Source organism: Anopheles arabiensis, chromosome 3 (assembly GCF_016920715.1).
Source record: "Anopheles arabiensis isolate DONGOLA chromosome 3, AaraD3, whole genome shotgun sequence".
Lineage (NCBI taxonomy): Eukaryota > Metazoa > Arthropoda > Insecta > Diptera > Culicidae > Anopheles > Anopheles arabiensis.
In genome coordinates, this window is record NC_053518.1 from 83,156,938 (window position 1) to 83,178,196 (window position 21,259).

The 21,259-nt window shown below is 43.3% G+C and overlaps 1 protein-coding gene across 9 annotated transcripts in view; it reads right to left on the reverse strand.

The window, feature by feature from the left end:
- Positions 1–513: 513 nt before the first annotated feature.
- LOC120899535 (long-chain-fatty-acid--CoA ligase 6) overlaps positions 514–21,259 on the reverse strand; it is a 28,371-nt gene continuing 7,625 nt past the window's right edge. For 5 of the 9 annotated variants that reach the window (XM_040305495.1, XM_040305497.1, XM_040305499.1 and 2 more), the window contains 7 exons: positions 17,143–17,297; positions 5,819–5,992; positions 5,432–5,718; positions 4,464–5,360; positions 4,171–4,399; positions 3,120–3,293; positions 514–3,044 (listed from right to left, as the gene is read on the reverse strand). In XM_040305495.1, coding sequence (XP_040161429.1) covers positions 2,907–3,044; positions 3,120–3,293; positions 4,171–4,399; positions 4,464–5,360; positions 5,432–5,718; positions 5,819–5,992; positions 17,143–17,297 — 2,054 coding nt within the window. In that variant the 3' untranslated portion in view covers positions 514–2,906. Of the gene's footprint in view, positions 3,045–3,119; positions 3,294–4,170; positions 4,400–4,463; positions 5,361–5,431; positions 5,719–5,818; positions 5,993–13,713; positions 14,712–14,768; positions 14,890–17,142; positions 17,298–18,933; positions 19,533–21,259 lie in introns of those variants that run through there. The other 4 variants (XM_040305500.1, XM_040305502.1, XM_040305503.1 and 1 more) reach the window with 4 other exon arrangements.

Below are 21,259 nucleotides of genomic sequence, written 5' to 3' on the forward strand. Positions count from 1 at the left end.
ACGCAAAAATCGATGGAAACTTAAAAGTCTCAACACATTTTCTGATAAAACATGAGTGTAAGATAATGTATGCACATTTTCATGGTCGTTGAACTTATATATCCCAAGATTTTTACCATTTCCCTTAACGTGTCCGTCTTTACCTATCTTCCCCTAATATTAATATTGTCTTTTTCATTTTATATCTGAATATTTTGACTAAGATATATTATTTCTTATCCTACAAACTTAGCAAATAATGGTTATCTATAGAAATCTAGTCGTTGCTATTTGTTTGAGTAGTGATTGAGCTTGAGATTAAAAAAAAAAGAATATTTGTTGAGTTGATTGAATTCTTTAAAAGCAATTAAAAAGAGAAATAAACACAAAAAGTAGTTTGTAGGAGACAATTTCAATGCATTTATTGATATTAAATTATAATACTTAATATAAACACAAGTATTCGGATACCAATGAAACATGTTTCGTTTAACCCAGCTCAGACCCACACCGATCCCCAATAAAACGCTTTCATTTCAACTAACTAAATAATTTTTATTGTAGTTTTGATCTAAGTATAGGCGCCCAGTAGTAAAAAGTTTCCTTTGTGTGTAGTTATTTTTCCTTTCATGGGTTGTTTTTGGGTTTTGTTTCCTCTTGCCTTCTCTTCACCCAATAGTTTAGTGATTTTTACTTTGCTATTTTGCCTTTAAATCATTTTGTTTGTAAATTTCCCGTATTATTTTAGCTTTACTTTCCGTTTTTTGTGTACTTTTGTGTGTAGGTGTTGTTTGTTTTACCCTTCCTCTCGTATGCTGTGATTAGTTCAACTACTAGGTGTTTTTGTTTTGTTTTAGTATTCTTTTAACCGTCCATTCTTTCCTTCCTTCGCTCCAGTTTCAAACTTTTAGCGCGTACCATTGCTAACATTGCTCTCACTAACATGCCTTATTACTTGCTGTCAAACATCCTACACATTATTATACTGTTCCTTCTCTTACTCACACTTTCATTCCCAAAGCGAACAGCAAACTGATTTTTTGTTACGGAAAAAACGTTTAACATCGTTTATTTTGCTTACAGTGTGTGTGTGTGTTTTCTTACAGCTAAAACTTCACCATCAATTTCAACTACTGACAAAAACCTCCAGCCAAGGCTTTCGTGCGTTCCTTCCTTTTTCCCATGTCTAGCTGACCTGATTTCCTAATATGTGTGTGTGTGTGGTTTTTAAATGGTAAAATTTATGCCGCTCTTTTACTACGCAAAACATGTAGCGATACAATTTCCGTCCCTGCTCACTTCCATTTTCCTACTAATTGCTCTATTCGAGTTTCTTTCCCATTAGTTAGATTTGATCCATCAACGCGCTCACACTACTCTTCATAAAACTGTACGATTTCTAAATAAGTGAACGGAAATCGGTACAAAAACAAGGAAAAATGTTCCTTTTATAATTTGATTTTGAAGAAAAAACAACCTAGTATCAATCTTATACAGCTACGTAACTATATTGTCACTTATCTATACCTTTATTGCCTGCTCAGGATAATAAATTAAATATAAGACTGAAAAAAAACAATCAGAAAACAAGACACCTCTCTGCGGATTAACGTTCAAACAAAAAGGGGGAAAATACCTTAAGTAATAAAGCAAACTAGCAAACACACGGCCTAAAGAAATGTCGAACGGTCGTTATTATATGACGAGCTGCTAAACCATGACTAGAGTTTCATCAAACGAACGCACATAAACAGTTTTGTTCCTTTCCCTCCCATCATTGGTTTTTCGTGTATACTTTTCCCTCCCCATTGTCCCCTCCCTTGTTCCTACACCCTCATACCGCGCTGCAACGTGTTGTTATTTACAATGATCGATTGTAGCGTATTTGCGTTGCGTTCGAAGACAAGCGCACACTGGATAGGAGGTTTTTTACTTTATATAATGGAATTAAACTGTTTGCGATTGAATTAAATAAAGCTCAACAAAAACAGAACTCTCTAATGTAGCTACGGCTTGCAGAGGATGCACAACCTTCTCGCCATCTCTCTCTGAACTGCACTGAAGAATTGACGAAATTTGCACCAGCTTAATCGAGTCCCAATGTAGTATAACAATAACTATCCTTGTGGCTATTCTCTTTGTCACGTGTCTCTTCTTCTCTCCCTTCCAAGCTAGGCGGTTGTTCGGTTTCTGTTCTATTTAAGCGTTTAGCGATCACTGTTTGTGTGTGTGTGTTTCTGGTTTTTATAACGATGATTTGGGATGTGATGACGAACGACCGTTTTCGTGCATCCTAATATTTATGGTAAAGTGTTTGCTTCGAAGAGAGTTCGCGCTCGCGGTGCTGTTTGCGAATTTTGTGTGGGACAGAGAAGGAGATAGAGAGAGAGAGAGAGAGAGAGAGAGAGAGGGAGCGAGCGAAAGGTAATAAACGAGACGAAGAATATTGTAGCTTATTGTACATGCCGGATATAGCACCTTCTCCGAACGGCTTGCACTTTGTTTTTTTTTTTACATTTTCTCTCATTGCAGCGGCAAAATATAACAAAAGTCGAAATGTGTATATCATAGTTCCGGGCTTGGGGTTTTCGTATTTATATTCTTTACTCAAATTACTAGAATAATTAAACGTTCCCTACACTTTTGCTTTCTTCACCTTAGTTCGCCTCCACTCCGGACGGGCGACAGAAGTAGACGTTCGTAATAAAAAAGTATAACACGCACACATTCAATACTAGCAGCAGCAGCAGCACCACCCACCGCCAGTGGGCGCACCCTGGTGTGCTGGACTGGGCGAAAGGAAAAGGAACAGGATGATACACCGCACTGCTGTGGTAGCGAACACCGGTATCCGGGATTGCACTGCTGTTCCCCCAATTCCTTCCGTTTGCTTCGATTTTTTGTTTTTACCGCAGCTCAGTCCCTGCTCAGTCAAGGTGTTTGTACATGTCATCCAGCTGGGGCGCAAAGTAACTTCGGATCTGGGGCCGCCGGGATTTGTAGGTAGGCGTTAGCAGACCGTTCTGTACGGAGAATGGATCCGGATGCAGGTAGATGTCTTTGACCTAGAATGACAAAAAACGTTTGAAGATAAGAACCTTGATTGTTGCACCACACAGAGCCTTAGAGACGACATGTACCTGTTCGAAAGACTTCAGTCCAAACTCTTTGCCCCACAGGATCATGTCGTTCAGGATGAGCTGCTTCACGTCTGGGTTGTTGCACAGTACGCTCAGCGTGCCGGGAATGTTGTTCTCCTGGGCCCAGCTCTTGATGACCTCCACGTCCGGGACCACGATTGCCACTATGCAGCTCTGGAATTAATGAAAAGTTCCAATAGATTCAGATTTGAATCAGCTGGGAACAAGCTGAATGTCTACGACTTCTCAATAGACACGTCTGTTGTGAATTCCATACATTATCATTTTGAGCTCTACGCTCTTTGGACAAATAGTCTTACATCAAACTTTATAATAACTCTAATTAGCTTATGTCTTATGTTTTACATGTCATTTTCTATTGACCTAGCATTTAGTACATCAAGATTAAAGTACATATAGACTTTGGCTTTCCTAACTTGTTCATTCTATATAACTCGGAATGCTATTTCAGGGTTAAGCTATAAGATTTGCTTGAAGAGGTCTAAAAAAAAGCTGCTTGATACGTTGTCTGACATACGCTGATTGCCTCTGGTACTATGCTCTGAGCTAGTGATAAAAGTAGGCAAAAAATCGTTTCAAATCCGAAAATGTTGGGGATTTTAGGGAATTTTGGCAGCTGTAACTGTCCGGAGTCGTTCAAAAACAGAGCCGATTTAAGTCATCTTAAATGATGAAATCTTTAAGGAGTTGGAATCATTCAGAGTCGAAGTTCAGAGTTGGAATCGCTCGGAATTAGAGTCGGCCAGAATTGGAGTCGGAGATGCCCGGTGTTGAAACCAGAGTTGGGAGGAGTCGCAACTAATCGTTCCGTTTTCGTCGAAGTCGGAATTGAACTAGTAATATCTGAAGTAGGTGCGCTCCAGAGAGCATCTTACTACACCGAACGTTACCCGTGATCAGCAGTGCATGACCTGATCTATCAATTCTAGCGATTTTCAACAGAAATTCTTGCCCTCCAAAATAACCTTTTACCTCCAAAATACCTATAGCTGTCATACAATCATTTCTTTGTCAGTTCTTCACACCATACCTTTAAGCTTTCGCCGTGCACGAACACCTGCTCCACGTACTGGCTGCGGATGTAGGCGTTCTCGATCTTCTCCGGCACGATGTATTCGCCCTGGCTCAGCTTGAAGATGTGCTTCTTGCGATCGATCACCTTGAGCGTACCGTTCGGTAGCCACTGCCCTATGTCGCCCGTATGATGCCAACCGTCCTTGTCGATCGTTTCTGCCGTACGCTGTGGATCTTTTAGGTACCTACAAGAACAACAAAAAGGCACGTGTTAACACTGTCTTAATAGCCTTACGTTTTGTCCCTTACCCAATGAAAACGTTCGCTCCCTTGACGCAAATTTCACCCTGCTGCTGTGACGCGTAGTACTCCATCTCGGGCACGTCCACCAGCTTGATACCATTGCAGGCGACCGGTGGCCCTACGTGCCCAGCCACAAAGTCACCTTGCACCGTCAGCGTAATCGGTGCGGTACATTCCGTCTGCCCGTAGCCCTCGCAGATCAGACAGCCAAGGGCGGCCCGCGAGAAAGACAGTACCGCCTCGGACAGCGGGGCCGAACCGACCACCATCAGGCGCAGTCGGCCGCCGAAACCTTCCTGAATTTTTCGGAACACCAGCTTGTCCCAGATGCTGTTCTTCCGCACAATGCCACGCTTGATCTCTGCCTCCTTCGAGCTGAGCGCCATGTTTAGCAGCAGCTTCTTGACGGACGATCGCTGCACCTCGGCAAACACTTTGTCGTACACGCGGTTCAGCAGCCGGGGGACGGCCGGCATCAGCGTGGGCTTCAGCGCTTTCAGGTCGTTCGTTAGCTCCTTGATGTCGCCCGAGAAGAAACCGACCGCACCGCCCATATAGTAGACGCCGTTCTCACAGCAGCGCTCCAGCATGTGCGCTAGGGGCAGGAACGAAACCATAATGTCGCCAACGCGTGGCCGATGCGGCCCGAGCTGCAGCAGTACGCCCGCCACACCGGCCAGGACGTTGGCGTGCGTCAGCATTACGCCCTTCGGGTTGCCGGTCGTGCCGGACGTGTAGCAAACCGTGCACAGATCGTCCGGTTTCGGCTCTAGCTCCGGGTTGTCACTGATGGCGCCCAGCTTTTCCACCTCATCGAACGTGTGCACATCGATGCCGACGTTCTTGGCCCGCTGCAGCGTGGCCGGCCGCACCTCCTTGATTGCGACGATCTTGCGGAGCGATCTGCAACAAGAGTTGATTGACAAATTGAGTACAGTGACCAAATCTGCAGTCTAACGCCGTGCAATACTTACCTCGGTGCCTTGTCTAGCAGCAGGTTCACCTTCTTATCGTCCTCCACGACGACGACCTGCATCTCCGTCTGGTCGACGATAAAAGCGCACGCATCGGGCCCGAGCGTATCGTACAGCGGTACGACGACGAGCGAGTAGCAGTAGCAGCCCTGCTCGAACAGTACCCACTCCGGACGGTTCTGTGAGTAGATGCCGATGAAGGTGCTCGGCCCTGGCCGCAACCCTAGCGAGATCAGTCCGGAACCGAAGTTCTTTGCGCGCAGCAGCGTCTCATTGAAGTTCATCCACTGGGTGAAGGAAAGGGGGAGACAAACAACAACAGAACGGTTAGCGTCGTCAGGGTCATGTCACGTCAGTTTTCAAGATTTGGGGAACGGTCAGGCCTACCTGATATGGTGACTGTAGGTTCTCTCGCCATCCCAGGCAGGGTCCGTTGTTCGACGTGTAGGCACCCTTGCGAAATGATTGATACAGCGTTCGGATGTCCTCCTCGAGACAGCTGACAAATTTGCCATCCTTTGCCTCCTTGTAGAACTTTGACACGTGTACCTGTTCCGGGCCCTGCAGAGAAAGCGGAGGAAGCAGAAATATTGCAAGAGTTAAACAATTTGTTGCACAGAAGATACGGCAGAGATACGCGGTTTTGTCAATGATCCAAAAGTCATACGTCGTTTAGCTCATCAGATCATTAATTTACCGCTTCTCCCGGCACCCAGTTTCGAAGATCGAACTCATATTTATAGCGTCAACCTACGGGTCGCTTTGGCTGTGTTAAACCATTCTTTCAACAGGCAATTTAGTATGATTTGTTTGCTACCACAAACACAAGAAGCAGCTCGTGCAGCATTCTAGTGAAATTACATCATCTCCCGTTTGCTCCAAGAGGGAGTTAGCCCTTTTTCGACCGCCATAATTCACCGTGCAGCTATAATCTTTAACCGTGCCCATGTGCACATCTGTACAGCCGAGCGAAACTGATCCTCCTCTTTTGAGTGAATGATCTTACTGGCCCCACGGTCTCTCTCTGTTGGCACCAGTGTCCAAAAACTAAATACACACATGGCGGCGCACTTTTGCTGACCGTGAGGCCTATTTACGGGGTGGTTTGTTATTTATTGGTGGACAACAGCATGGTGCGCGGGCGCGCGCACACAGTTGAGGGATGCCATAAATTTTCCACTTAACCGTTGCAATTCGGTTTTTACTGACCAAGAAGAAAGGCGCGTAGGAGCACACGCAAATACGATCTCGTTTGTTTTTACAGGGACACAATCCTTTTTCCTGCGCTGGCGGTAAATTTCCATGCGCTGGAGACACGCTAAGACACTACAGAATGAGGTTTTGTAAAATAATAAAACCATCATGCAGTGGTCGTCTTAAAGGTATTAAAGATTTAACGATCGTCACAATACGCGATCTCTTGTGCCGTTTTAATAGGCGTCAAAAGTTTTGGAAACCCTGTTTCCATTGTCCTCGCTGCGCGGATGAATTATTGTGTTGATCGTCAACCAGACAACGATGATTCGATGTCGTGGCATTAGCAAATATGTTTTTACAACCCCGGTGTGACAAATTGAATGTTTTTACTGCGAGAGCGGGAACTCGCTGGGACGTCATCTGTTATGCAACTCGCCTTTGGTCTTCGCTCCACATCATTCCAACGCGATTCATGATGCTATTTTCGTGGATGGGTATTTAATCGAAAGTCAACCATCATCCAAAATTAGTAGTTAGTGTCTTTGTGTGTGTCTTACAAATCTTTTTCCGGTGCCCGTTCCCACATTCGTTTGCCAGGTGGTTCGTTTGCTGCTGGTGTCGCATACGGTGGCAAATCGTTCCGAAACATTCCGTAGTAATAGTAATGGCCAGGGTTTACGAGGTCGATGCTAGCATCATCACGCGACCTAAAAATAACACTAAACTAGTCCATTTTTCATAAACTTTTCCCCATCCATCCCATCCACCAATTCGTGTATTTCCCGCGCGAAGCGTGTCCCTGTCACGGTTATTAGCTATTGCCTTTACGCTTTGGGCCACACATCAAAATCGAGGCATGGAAACTGTCAGACAGAGGACGATGGGACAGGGGAAAAACATGGGCGTTGGGGAAGCAGGCACCTCCACGTGGAAACTCGTGCTTCCGGGGAGAGTGAACGGCATTTCACGGTCGCTACGGCGCTACTGTCGGTGGTCGGGCGGGTGCCAAAAAACAGGGAGCGACTGAGCAAAAGAATCTTGCCCTGTTCGTGCGCCACCGCTTCAAAGTTCAAGTTCAGACAACGATGTGCGCGTGGGGTGCGGGTGGTTCGTGTAACAAGCACACTGCTCTGTGCTTATTTTATACACACACACACACACTCTTCCCTCTCATCATACACGATCAATGCACCGCTCGATTGCGATCATCGAACCCCGCGATCCGCGAGATGATGCAGCTTTCGGGTGGTGATGCAGCCACACACACACACTCACACCCAAATACCACACAAATGCCGAAGGTTGTCTGGTGGTGATTTATTTATTGCAGTGCACGACGTGTGTGTGCGCTCCCTTACTCGACAGGTGCCTTGAGTAGTCAGTCAAAAATTAGTTCGAAAAACGCAAACAAAAATTGTACTCGTTGATGGTGACGGGGGCTGCGGTAAGGTAAACAATACTGCTTCAAACTACTGACACCTCCGGGACCTCCGAACACGAAGATACTGAATTCTAGCTGTGAAAACACGGCACACGGAGGTTGATTGGGTTGGCATTCGAATGGGTGGAAAGAATAATAGTGGGGAAGCCAAAGCAAACATTTGCCGATGTTGATGGAGACGTCAATGTTGTTGTTTGGAAGTATGGAGAAAATAGGCAAATAGCAGCTCGGTAGATCGTCGCCAGAGATGTGAGAATCCTGGGTTGATTCATTATTGCACACAAATATTAGGGATGCGTTGTGGTTGCTATAAAAGCATCCTCAAAGTTATGGACTATTGAAGATTGATATATTTGACAGCTCTTAAGGCCAGGATTCTGCCGGAAGTTGCATCAGGTGATGGATTTCAAAGCTAGGTTTTCTAATTTTTCAAAATAGAGACGATCTATTTGTGCTCTAATTATAAGTTTTTGACTACATTTTATAGCAGGATCTTATAAAAACTGATATCTTTCAATAATGTTTGAAATCTGAACTAAACAGAGCCGGTGTTCAATAAAAATGATCGTAAACCGATCGAATATAATTAATCTTAATCTCAACACATTTCCAACCCTACAAGTTTGCGTATTCTATTATCATTTGCAGTACATCAACAACCCAATTCTGTAAATTGAAAATGTCCTGTCATGTTATACCGCAACAGCAGCTCAAAGCGTCCAAAATCTAAACAATGAAACTCAGTACAGACATGTCCCTTTATTGAACACTGATCTTTAATAAATGGTCACAAAAATATGACAAAAACGTACTGACAATAAACCCGTAAAGCACCAAATGGAGTAAGGGTGTCCACTAGTATGGACATCATACGTTCCCTTACTCTGAACTTACTGTTTTATAATGAATAAAGGTAGAACTTTGAAAGAAACAATTTTGGCATATTATTCATCATTTTAAACGTTACATTGCATACATTATTTACTTTATATGCTGCAAGCAATTTGAATACTAATGATCTATGACATCAAAAAAGAGGACGTCAGATAGCACAAGTTCTTGAAATGTATTTTTCCTTATAGACATACTAAAAATAAGATTCGTTTGAGAATCGTTGAAGATATCTTTTCGAACGATCTTCAATCAAAGAATATCAAAATTCAAAGCAAATGATCAATAATACGATACAGTCAGATATATAAGATCTTCATTATTTTCCTCAGGCAAGATTTTGAAAGTAATTTGAGTTAGCACAATAACAATATTCGTGATCGAAATCAATGACAAGAATGTTTGTTACTAGTCATAACACTAAACGTGGTGCGCAACAGTGTACAGAACAGATCTTCATAAATGAAATGATCGTGTTTCTGCCCGGTTTTGCACATGAATCCGGTCAACTCTACCCCGCCAAGTGTTTACGTACAGCTGAAATATAAGCTAATGACAGTTATTTGACATAAATATAGCGTCAAAACTGCGTACCCAAAATCATTCGCCCATTCAAACCACTCTGTGTAATTCGAACCCACCGAACGTCACCTTCGCTTCGCAGCTTGGTCACGAGTTGCGCCAAAACATAAATTGACAAATTCTAGATCTTGGCCTCGATAAAAAAAAATGCGTCTACGTGATCCTGGTCATTCGTGCGCAACGATGTTCGTTATCGATAATAGCGTCACATCATCTTCGTGCGCTCGAGGTTCGGGCTTGGTTTGTCGTGTAATTATGTAAAATTAGTGTTAACAGAAACACACGCCTATTATTCGCTCTGTGTCTGTGTGTATGTGAGTCGGAAACGGGTGAAAAAAACGCAAATCGCGAGCCGCTACGATAAATTACCTTCGCAACAAAATTAGTGTACGGTGCGCGATAATTTACTGTCAAGGTCCTCGTTTGCTATTGCTGCTGTTTTCCACGAACAAGTGCTTGTTCACGATCGTTCTAGAGCAAAACCGGGGGGTCCCGAATGTGTCACACAGCACAACACAAGCGCACAAAGCCGTGATTGACAAGGAAGAATTCACCCACTGCCGAACCATTTGTGGGAGCAAGCTAGACCTAAAGATCCTCGTGCCGTTGTTACGCTACGCTCAGCTGTCACCGGGACGAGGATTAATGAGCCTCTCTCTCCCTCGTTGCCCGGGGAGTGGGTCCACCGGCAGCATGTGACTGCTACTGCCACTCGACCAAAGCGTTCCTCGTGACCAGAAATTCGAACGGGCCGATGCCGATGCATGATTTAAGCGTCCAATCTTCTTATCTTGTGATCTTGTGGTCGTAGTACGAATCAATTCGTGGGGAGCACAGTATTAATCATCACGCGAGTCGTGCAATCCCCGGGTCAATTGTTCCGTGCTTTATTTGTTCGGCTGCCCCACCCTCAGCCAGACGTTTATTTGTGCATAAACAACATCATCATCTGGCATTCGTAGCAACATCACCCTGGTCTGGTCACGCGCTCGAATACCTCCATACCTCCACCACGGGAGTGATCCTCAGTACAGTTGGGAAGATGGGATTCCCTACCATTGCCACCTGTTCCGTTCTGCAGATGGATCAACCATGCCCAAGGGGGTGTGTGTCTCTGCGAGAAGTGTGCCGTACGATTAATTAAAATGCCACACAAATGCCGACACACAACACAACACTGTACCCGCGGTTTGTTTTACTTCTGGTTTGTTTTGATAGTGCCACCACGTATGCATGTGTGATGAAAATTTCCTGCGGAGAATAAGGCGCTTGCACCATGGTACAGCTGTGAGAGCAGAAGTTGCGAAAACTGTTGCTACCAAATGGTTGTTTTTTTAACCGTTGAAATCAAGCAATGTAGCTAGGGAGGATGCGCCCGTAGATATGATGTGTGCGAATATAATTGCACTTTGACAGGGCTTGTTAATCAAGCGACGCGCGGATACGAATCTTTTTGTGGATGCAGTCCGCGACAAAAAATGATATTTTTATCGTTTTATATGCATTGAAGTAAATCATTCAAATGGTGGCTGCGCAGGAAGATAATTAAAGCGACGCGCTTTGTGATACAAAGTGTATTGAAACCAACACCATTGAAAGTGAAGCTAAACTGGCACTAAAGTCAGGGCTTTAATTGTGTTTTAATATTTAAAAATATATAGAAAGAAACCTACATGAGGTACTCAACGGGACAAACTTGTTGATCAAATATCTTACGTAAAGCTTACGTAAAGCAAGTTTAAATAAATCGTTTATACTACCAATTCAAAGTAGAAATACTTATTTTTATGTTAACTTAAACATTTCTCATTCTAATTTGTGTTTTAAATGAAATAAATATAAAATTAATTTTGAATATATAATTCGTTAACGAGAGGCTGCCTCGCTAAAATAATCATTATTTGCGAATTATCGGATATTGAGTATCACGTACAGCGAATTGTTTTACATTGTATTGGCATAAACAACAAACAATTTGCAATTTACTATGAAGACTTTATGTGGCAATTGAAGCATTCATTTAATCTAATTTAATAAAACAAGCCAGTATTTATGCTTTTCAATAGGTGTTTGATTCCTGACCAAATTGTGCTAATGTTGAAAGATGAAAGAACATTGAAATCCACTTATTTAGTTTTAATTTCATCACTGGGCCTGATAACAAAGGCTTCAATTTCCATATCGTTCATTTAAAGCGTGAAGGGTACATATGGAAGATAAGATTAACCAAGCAACATTTCAACCTACTATCCATTTCGGAAGTGTTATCGAGAAATAGCCGGCCCTCGTTTATTTGACTGCACGGGAAAAACATGATCTGTTAATGACTCTCCCGCAAAACAACCGCACGGGTGCCAATACTTATCTATTACACTCTGCTCGGGTAATACGATACCGCACAGTGCCATGAAGGACGATGTATATCTTCCTCACAAAATGACCAGTCGCTGCGTGTGTGCTCTTTCCGAACTAGCGTAAATATTAGCCTTCGCATTGTTGACATTTACTCAAATTCCGGTACAAATTTCTAAACACTCCTGCTGGTTTTTTTTGAAGAGCAATGCTCAAACAAACAAAACATTTGAAAACATCATTAACAGCAGCAACAACACAACGTGTAATTATAGCACTCATCACTGAACAACACACATGAAAAAACATCAACCTTGGAGTACCGATGTACCGAAACCGAAAAGTTTAATTATCCGCATCGCTGTGCGCCCGGCTGTTCCGGTCACAAATGTGCATCACATGACAATATCGCTTTTCGCTACCCGTGCTCTGCTCCGCCACCCTCCCACAGCGGCTCGCAACAGTTTGACGGGTGAGTGAGTTTTCCTTAATAAATTTTCCACGCACCAGCAGAACCTGTACCGGATAGGTTGCTTCCCACGCGATGCACAGCTAGCATGCTCGTCGTGTGGGTTCGATTATTTTGCGCGTAAAATGTTGGCTTTCTTGTTGGCCGCTGGTGCATTTTGCTCTCTTCGCTTGAAGTTGTCTAGCTGTCTAGCTAGCAGCTAAGCTGGTGCTGACAGTGTTTCCGTTTTCCGCTGGACGAATGTGCGTCAGCGGTATTAAATAAAAGACCTTTCGATGCTTGTAAACCATATGGCGAGCTGCACAACAGTGGGAGCCGCGTGTATTAAAAATAAGTTCCACTTGAGCCGGAGGATCGTCATTTTCCGATCCATTTGCGGATACGTTGAGCAGAGAATTTATGTAAAATAAACAACAAGTATGCGTTCAATGTGAGGTATTTGTTTCGTTAAAGTGAAATCGTATGATCTTATCTTACTTAAACGTAAGAAAACGTGTTCATGTGTGATAATGAATAGTGGTTGAACGGAAATTCTATCAATTTGAGTTGAATAATTGGAACAGAAACGGAATATACTGATTTTAGTAGACACGTAGCGATATTTCATACCTTAACAACAAGGTAATATTTAATATTTTACATCTAAAGCGATTCAACCAAGAAGTGTTGTGCTACGATTTGTAGAAATTATCAAAATATGTCGCTCTTTTAAACATTTTCTTCTGAGGAGTTCTCTTTTATCAATCTATTGCAATAGATTCGTAATTTTGATCATTTTCCACTCTTCTACTATCATTAGTTTGTATCATCTACTCTAGACGAATTCAGGGATATGTTTATTGTTACAAACCAAATTGTTTTATTGAAAAATCTCCAATGATGCTTTGTCAAAATACACCGGATGGACCGAGACGTATTTACGAACCTTGAGAGTACCATAAAAACGATTAGTGCACACTTTTTATGCCATAATTAGGACATGCCATAATTTAGAAGTCGTTTCTATCATGGAGATGCTTCATGTAAACTTTCTTACGCCCTTATAAACGTTAAATTGATCGGTCGTTTAAAGTAGAATATATGGGTCCTAAGTATTATTGGAATTGATTCGTTATGTAGGCAACCAATAATTTCATCTCATTGGAAAGTGTGAGAACACCTTAGTACACCCAAAGAAGAGTTTAAAATCGTTTCCAAAGTCGTGAAGCTATTTATATTCTTTGTTAACGTTTATGCCAATTCAAATGTATAATGTGTACCAAATTCTCGCGGAAACTATGTCCATATTCACACCAGCACACAGGCATCACACCCTTCCATACTTGTCGTTATTGAGATGACCGACATTACCTTCAAGATGTCACTCTGAAAGCCGGGATTTATCGGTGGCCGGATCGGTTCCTGCGAACCACAGCATGACATGTTGTGGCCGTGCCGTTTGTCTGCCACTCACTCCTTTACACACTCCTACACAACACTGCGACCGTTTCTCACTGCACCGACAAAGACCACCCGCCCGGCTGCACTCACTATTTTTTGAAGGAAAAAACAAAACTGATGCGAAAATTACACCTCCAATTCAGCACAGTAAACGCTTCTTCACACGGGACGCGCTTTTGTTGGTTCTGCCTTTTGTATCCTTGAGCTAATATTTTCAACCCGACCGAACGTACATCATCGCACCGTACTGCTAGGGGAGGATGAGACCAATACCCACCACAGTAAACGGTCAGGGGTGGATCATAATAATTTTAAGCCGCACTTCCCTGCACTTCTCCCCTTCTATCACCTTCACCTTGGGCAGCAGCTGGGTTGGATGAACACACTCAACTAGTGGGATTTTGATCGCACAATCGCCGCGCACAAGACTTGATCGCGTTGTGTGTGTGAGTGTATATACCTTCCACTGGCTAACCCGATCCCGCCTAACTGTGGGTTAGCTATGATTTTTTAAGCTGCTATTTTAAAACGCTAGGCACCGCACCAATCCAACACACAATTTAGCGAAAATGTCACAAAAACTAGCGATAGCCGAACGGAACGGTACCACCCTTTAATGGCATCACATACGGTGCATTAAGGCGGCAACACTTGATTGTAACAGCTTTTGAAACAGCTGGTTTTTTTTAATTCCAATTTAAATGATTCTTCTAGGTAGAAGGAGCACGCTTTTCAGTAAACAAAACCCACTATTCACAAACAGTACGATCATTCGCAGATAAATGCTCATGAACCACTTGGAGGGAAAACGTTTTCTTTTTTCTCTTTCGCTCTTGAAGATCACCCCCTTATTTTGGCTTGTTTTACTTTAGTTGCAAAGGTGCACAGGAAGAGAGAACGAGAGAGGTTAGATTTATATTTATTTTTATCCTATTGTTACACTCGACCAAACGACCAAAACGTACGCCCAATGTTAAGGACACGGGGTAGCGCGATCGACGCACACGCAAAAAAATACACACACAAAAACTCAAGACACACCGCGACGTCCACCGGCGACAACGTCTTCTAGTTCACTGACCAAAACGGTCCCAATAGCAAGCGAGCCAACGGTGCAAGGCACCGTAAGCGTCTTTGCTCCTGCGCACAAAACACGCGCACACACACACGATCATTCGGACCGGCATTTTCTCGGTCATCATGATCGGTGATGATCATCATCAAGACACAAACGAGGATTTTCCTTTCCTAAGCTGTTTTACTTTTTTCATTTTTTTGCTTTAGTCGGGATGAATTAGCACAGAAGACACTTAAAGCAGCGGGACCGACTCTGGTCTTTGAAATGTGCTCTTTAAGTGCACGTCATTACTTCTATGATCTATGAGTAGTAAGAGCATGACGAGGGCTGTGCTGAGCCAAAGTGCCAGGGAAGGGTACATGAAATGCGTACAGGAGTGAGAGAGAATTTTCAACAAAAGAAAAAAAAACATCAAGATGCTCTGTATGGGGAGATGATGCAATGCAGCATTAAGTTTGACGTTTCAAGTTTCGCAATTAATACGGACACGAGTGATTAGTATTGTGCAATAACGTACCATCAGAAGGAGTCATGGAGCGCTATTTTGTCATAAAAAATAGCAAAAATATTCTAATTGATACCATTTTTGACATAAGAAATCACAAATATCCTTGCTTCTAATCAGAGCTAAAATCTAACTAGAGCAAACATCTAATGAGAGCGAAAATCTAATCAGAGGGCGTAAATAAGATTGTCTACACGTTTATTTTTACCATGCATTACTGATGGATTTTATTCTTCAACCTAAAATGTAAACCATTTTAAGATCTTCTACCCTTTGGTTCGGAAATGGTTGCTAAATGTATTCTCTATCTATTTTCTGCTTCTGTTTATCGAAACGTCGAAGATCATGCCGCTTCTATTATTGCACTCTCACAAAAAACCAAAACTTCATGGTCACAGTGATACTTGAAAAGGCGTTTCTTCACCCATTGAAAAGTGTAATATCGATTAGCCCATCGCATCTGGCACGATTCACCTAACACCCCGAAAGGAACATGTCTGCAGAGGCATGAACATTCGACGCTAAATAAATTACAAACAATCATGTGCCGCACCGAAATCGAACAAAAATGGTTCGAAATGTTTGTAACGCGAATCGATATCGTTTGCGAAAGGGAAAGGAGTTTCCCTACCTCGATTGCTTTCTCTCTCTCTCTATCTACCGTCTCTGCTCTAAACAAACATGAGCATAAAAATTTGCAACAACACCGATTCATTAGCGCCCGCACGTTTTATGAGTATTTATAAACGAATTAATAAGATCAACACATTATCGTGGTTTTTCTTTTTCCCCTCCCTATCCCCCTGTGCCATGACCTAACCAAGGGTGAGATAGAAAAATAGGAGCGAATTTCAACAGCGCACCAATCGTCGGCATCCAGATGCTACAGCTCTGCCCCATCGGTGTCTGGCGCGCCTTCGCATAAATATTTGATCGTTCCGCTTCCGTCCTTGGTCCAGTGGTCGATCGATTCCCGATCGATGACGCACCCGTCGTGAAAGAAACCCCCTCCGAGAGTTTGGCTTCGTTGGCACCAGGCGCGAACCCACTCGAAAATGTTCGACCATTGTTTAATCGCTCGAGCTCGATGAAAGAAGCAAACGAATGGCGGGAGTAGGGGCTTTAGATGCGCAGGGCCGGCCGGTTTTTATCGGATTCCCGTTTCCCATTGAAAGCAGTAAACGTTAAAGAGGCTCATTAATTTAACAACCAATCGACCAGACGGGTGCTGCTCCCTCTTCTAGCACGCGGATGGTTGCTCGAGCATAACTCTTCTAAACATTTTCATGATCATTGTTTTTTTCTTCTTCTTACTTGCTCCTGGCAGGGTGCGCTTGACTGCGCTGCTCAGCAAGCTGCCCCCCCTTGGCGCGGTTGGCCGCTTTTGCTTGCGTGCGATCGTGTATGTCTGCACCTTTTTCTTCTGGCGCTATTCTTAGCTGATAGCAGATTTTTGCCGAAACAACAACGCAAATAACACCTCACTAAATACACCACGCACACACACACACACACACCAAGCTCAGAGAAGCATTGGGCGGGTGGGAATCTATTTATGAGACGATCCCATTTGGCTACCGGTGATGATGACACCCTGCCAGCGCGCTACAAGTGACGCCGCCAGTCAGCGCACGGTGCGGCACTAGGCGTCTCCACCAAACGCTCGTCACGACGTCATCGGTGTACCGGTGTATCATGTGCTTGCGCGACGTATGACGGTATTGGGTGTGCAAAACACACGGACGCGTATACTTACGGCTTCGATTGGACATTGGTTATCTAGAGGCACTAGCGGTTTCTCCGGCACGGGTCTGGTCGAGTAGTAGTAGGTTGCGGCGGCAACGGCAGTCGTTAACGCGACCGCACCCGCCGTACCGCCGACGTACTGCAGATTTTCCTCGATTTCGTCTACTGTTTGGATGAAAAGTGGTAAAAAAGAAGGTAAACGATAAATACATTAGTGTAAAAAAAAATTAATATTACGAAGGGTAAATGCCAATTAATGGCAATAAGTCGACATAATGAAGAGGTGCGCCTAAAAGTATGCAATTGTTTAACACGCATAATAAATGTAGCGAAGGCACAAACCTAGCCGTTAGGATTGTACAGTGAAGTATTAATAACATTTTAAACTACTTCTTAACATTTTGTAGATTATTGAAATTTTCTAGTCAGTTTCTAATTGTGATTTTCCTCATTTCATTATATTTTTGCATCATTTTTGTTAATTATCTGGGAAATAGTCAGCCTATTTGTATATTTGAACCAACATAAATTTTCTTAAATTTTTATAATTATTTGCATCGTTTTGGAAGATTTACGATTTTGCTAGGCTATTTAGTAAATCATTAAATTATATTTTAATTGTTCTCTAGTACATGATCGATCTAGAACAAACTAAGTTAAGCTGTGTAGGAGCTAAAGCGGCAAAGATACAATTTGTTATACATGTTGTACATTACATTTATAAAAAACTATTTCTGTACTTCAGCGCATGTTTCAATGCTTTCTGTTATCACTTGCTGGGCACTCGCGCTTTATGTAGCAAGGTAATAAATAACCTCGTGGTACCATTTATCAACCACAACAAGAAACAGTCGTATCGGGTCCGACATATTTGATAAGTGCGAGCAACACACCTCACTCGGGAATTACATAAACTGCTCGTATCAACACAAACTGTTGGCCCAACACGAGATGGGAGCCCTCTCAGTTTCTTCCCTTATCGCACCAAACGGTATTATTATTAAGCCATCCAAAGGTGAACCCAATAGTGGTGGGACTTTTTTTTCGCCTCTTATCAAACACCTTCACATACCCGAGTGCGTTATCGGTGTGTCGCATACACAAAAAAATAGCTGACCAGTACAACCATCATCATGATATTTCATTTTTGTGCTTCTTCGACGCTAGCGGATTGATGACTCGCCGAAAAAAAATCACACCTAATTCGCACGTGTGCGACCACTCAACAATCGCAACGCTTTTAGATTGTGCGACATGATTCGATCGATTTCCAATCATCACTCGGACAAAAAATCAATGCGATCGTGCGGAGCTGCTAGTGATTTCCCGTAGCGATTAGTGACCCTTCTCGTGCGACCCTGAGCAAGCTGCCAATACAACAACGAGCCACTAACCATAACCGGTGACTAGAAAGGCCGGTTTTGCGAAGTATAAAACTACACGTGACTTTACTACGACGTCCGGCGTGCTGAGCGTGCACTACCACTCACTCTAAGGTGCGGTACAGTAAGCTGAGCCACACCGTACTGCTGAGAGTTACCGCATGTGTTTGTATATTTTTTTGCTAAGAAAATAAAATATTTACATAAAACTCCACAACAACACACACATGCGCCGCCGTAGATGCCTATAAACACCTAACAGTGTACAGCACGATCTGAGAGACTTTCTCTGGGCACATGCTGCTCTCAGACTGTACTGTGCGCAAACAATTACAAACACCGCCGCATACAACGTATAATTAAAATTAAAAACACCACAATCGGCAGATGATACTGAGCAGACGCAGCGAGATCTTTACCGCATGTTTTGATGAACTTCAACATTGTGTTGCTGCTGCTCGTGTTAGCTACCCCGTTTCCTGGTTTTGCTGTTGATCCTCTCTTGCACTTTTATATTCTCTCTCTCTCTCTCTCTCTCTCTCTCTCTCTCTCTGGGTTACAGACAACACTGCGTGTTTACTTTCACTTCACACTTCTGCCTCTTTTGGAGCAATTTACAATAGCCTGAGAAACTGACAGCTCTCGGCAAATTCAACCTCCCTAATAAAGAGAGTCTGAGAGACCCAGACCGGTGAGGGTGAGTTAAGTTGGCGATCGTGATCTCGAAGTTGTCTGCAAAAAAAACCGCCGCCGCCGGGAGGAGTTGGGAAATGATCACAGCTGCCACCGAATGGTACGAATGGTAACCTCAGAAAGAGGTTAGGTTGGAAATGTAGCACACACAGAGAGAGAGAAAAATCACATAAAAAGCTACACTTAACACTACACACTAACACAGACACGAAAAAAATCGCACACAGTAACGGCACGATAGTTCACCAGCACACGGACGGGGTTTGGCACGAGGTGGGCCACAAAACAGCACCAGCAGCTGAGTACTGACTGTTGCGTACTGCCACCGCGAGTCTGGCATTTACGTCTGGCGAGTCGTGCCTGCGTCTGTTACTCTGAACTCTTGGGTAACCGGTCGAAGTGGGGGGTGAGGGGGTGAAAACTGTCAGCGGTCTTCAGCACACTCGCTCTAGCACAGCGCTCCCCCATCCGCGACTTTAGTGTGCGAGCGCCTACGTGTGTGAGAAGATAACGGGGGTAATTTTTTTATGATTACAGCAGTAGCAGAAACAAAAAATTCAAACCCCTTTCCGCTGTCTGCAACACTACACTTCTAATTACTATGACCCCGGGGCCTCCCGGCAGGCTGGAACAGGTAGGTACCCGCAATCGCCCCTGTAAATGCCGCCTGTGGGTGGGATCGATTAGTGACACGAGGTGGATGGGTTACGCATGGTTTCCCGAACGCGTTCCCGCGTGTCTCTCGCCATAAACATACTGCCTGCTACTGCTCCTCGCTTGCACGGTCGCACAAGAACCGTCCGACTGCGCAGACGCCGTGTTGGTCTTCGGGCGATCGCCCGACAAATTTGCGACAAGATCGCGCTCAAGGAAATGGTTATAATAATGCACGAGGTGAACGATCGAGGGACTGGTCTCCGTCGGTCCCCGGCCACCGCGCGTTTACAAGCGTTTGCTGCGCGTGTTCGTATCGATAACAGACCCGGTGACACTTGAGGAGCGATCGAGACGAGGGTTCTTATCGACGAGCGAACTATTGACACAAGGGGTGGAGAACTTTCATCTTGGGTGCGATTGTGGGATCGTAGAAATGGTGGGGTTGTTATGGTAAACAAGCGAGAGAATTTATGATGTTGTGAGAATTGTGCTTGACCCACATTGCAAACAACGTTCCAATCGATTCCAACCGGGATCGTCTTTGTCGTCGGTTATTGGAGTAAAAAATAGAGCCCGGATTCTACACACTATAGGCCACAGGTACAGTGGGACTCAAGAAAAGCAGAAGTAATTCTCTCCGTTAGGAAAGAAATTGAACTTACTGTAAGATATCGGCAATGATCATGTTTATTCTCAGAATATTTCTCAGAATCTGAATATTTCTCAGAATTCCTAAGAATAACACGATTTTAAACAATATTCAAGAACTTGATATCAGCATAGATATATGCGTAGAAATTGAATATCTTGAGTAAGATCTACATAAAAAAACAAAACATTTTCCGAAACATGAAACAAACCCAATGTTTCATATCTATATTATCATTGAGATATCAAAGGCAGAATGGCTAGAACAAATATGAAAAATGTCACAACCAGACTGAAAAAAGTATCATAATAATTAAAATTAAACGGAACAGCAGTCAGTCATGTTTAAAATGCGTTAAGTTTCAGAACGTTTAGATTCTTTGTTGCTGAGTCACTTGTTTGGAATCATAGTAAATGTAACATTGCGGCATCTTTTGTACAAGAATTTTATATTAATATGTAGATTTAGAAGCAAAACTGCATACTGGCATTAGGCAGTTAAATCGCAACCTGCTCAGAGCATTACATTTAAGTTCATAAAGTAGAAAATATTGCGCAAAGTGATGAAATGCACAACAAATCCAATAGTTTAAAATTCTTTGGTATTCTTTGTATGCTTAGGCATCTTTACAGTGGTACATTACGTAAACGTATACTGATGATTTTCTGTAAATTCTGTAATAAGGATCATTCCTACTGGAAGAATGACTAGAGCACCTACGAGAACATTCGAAGCTTGGCAGCATT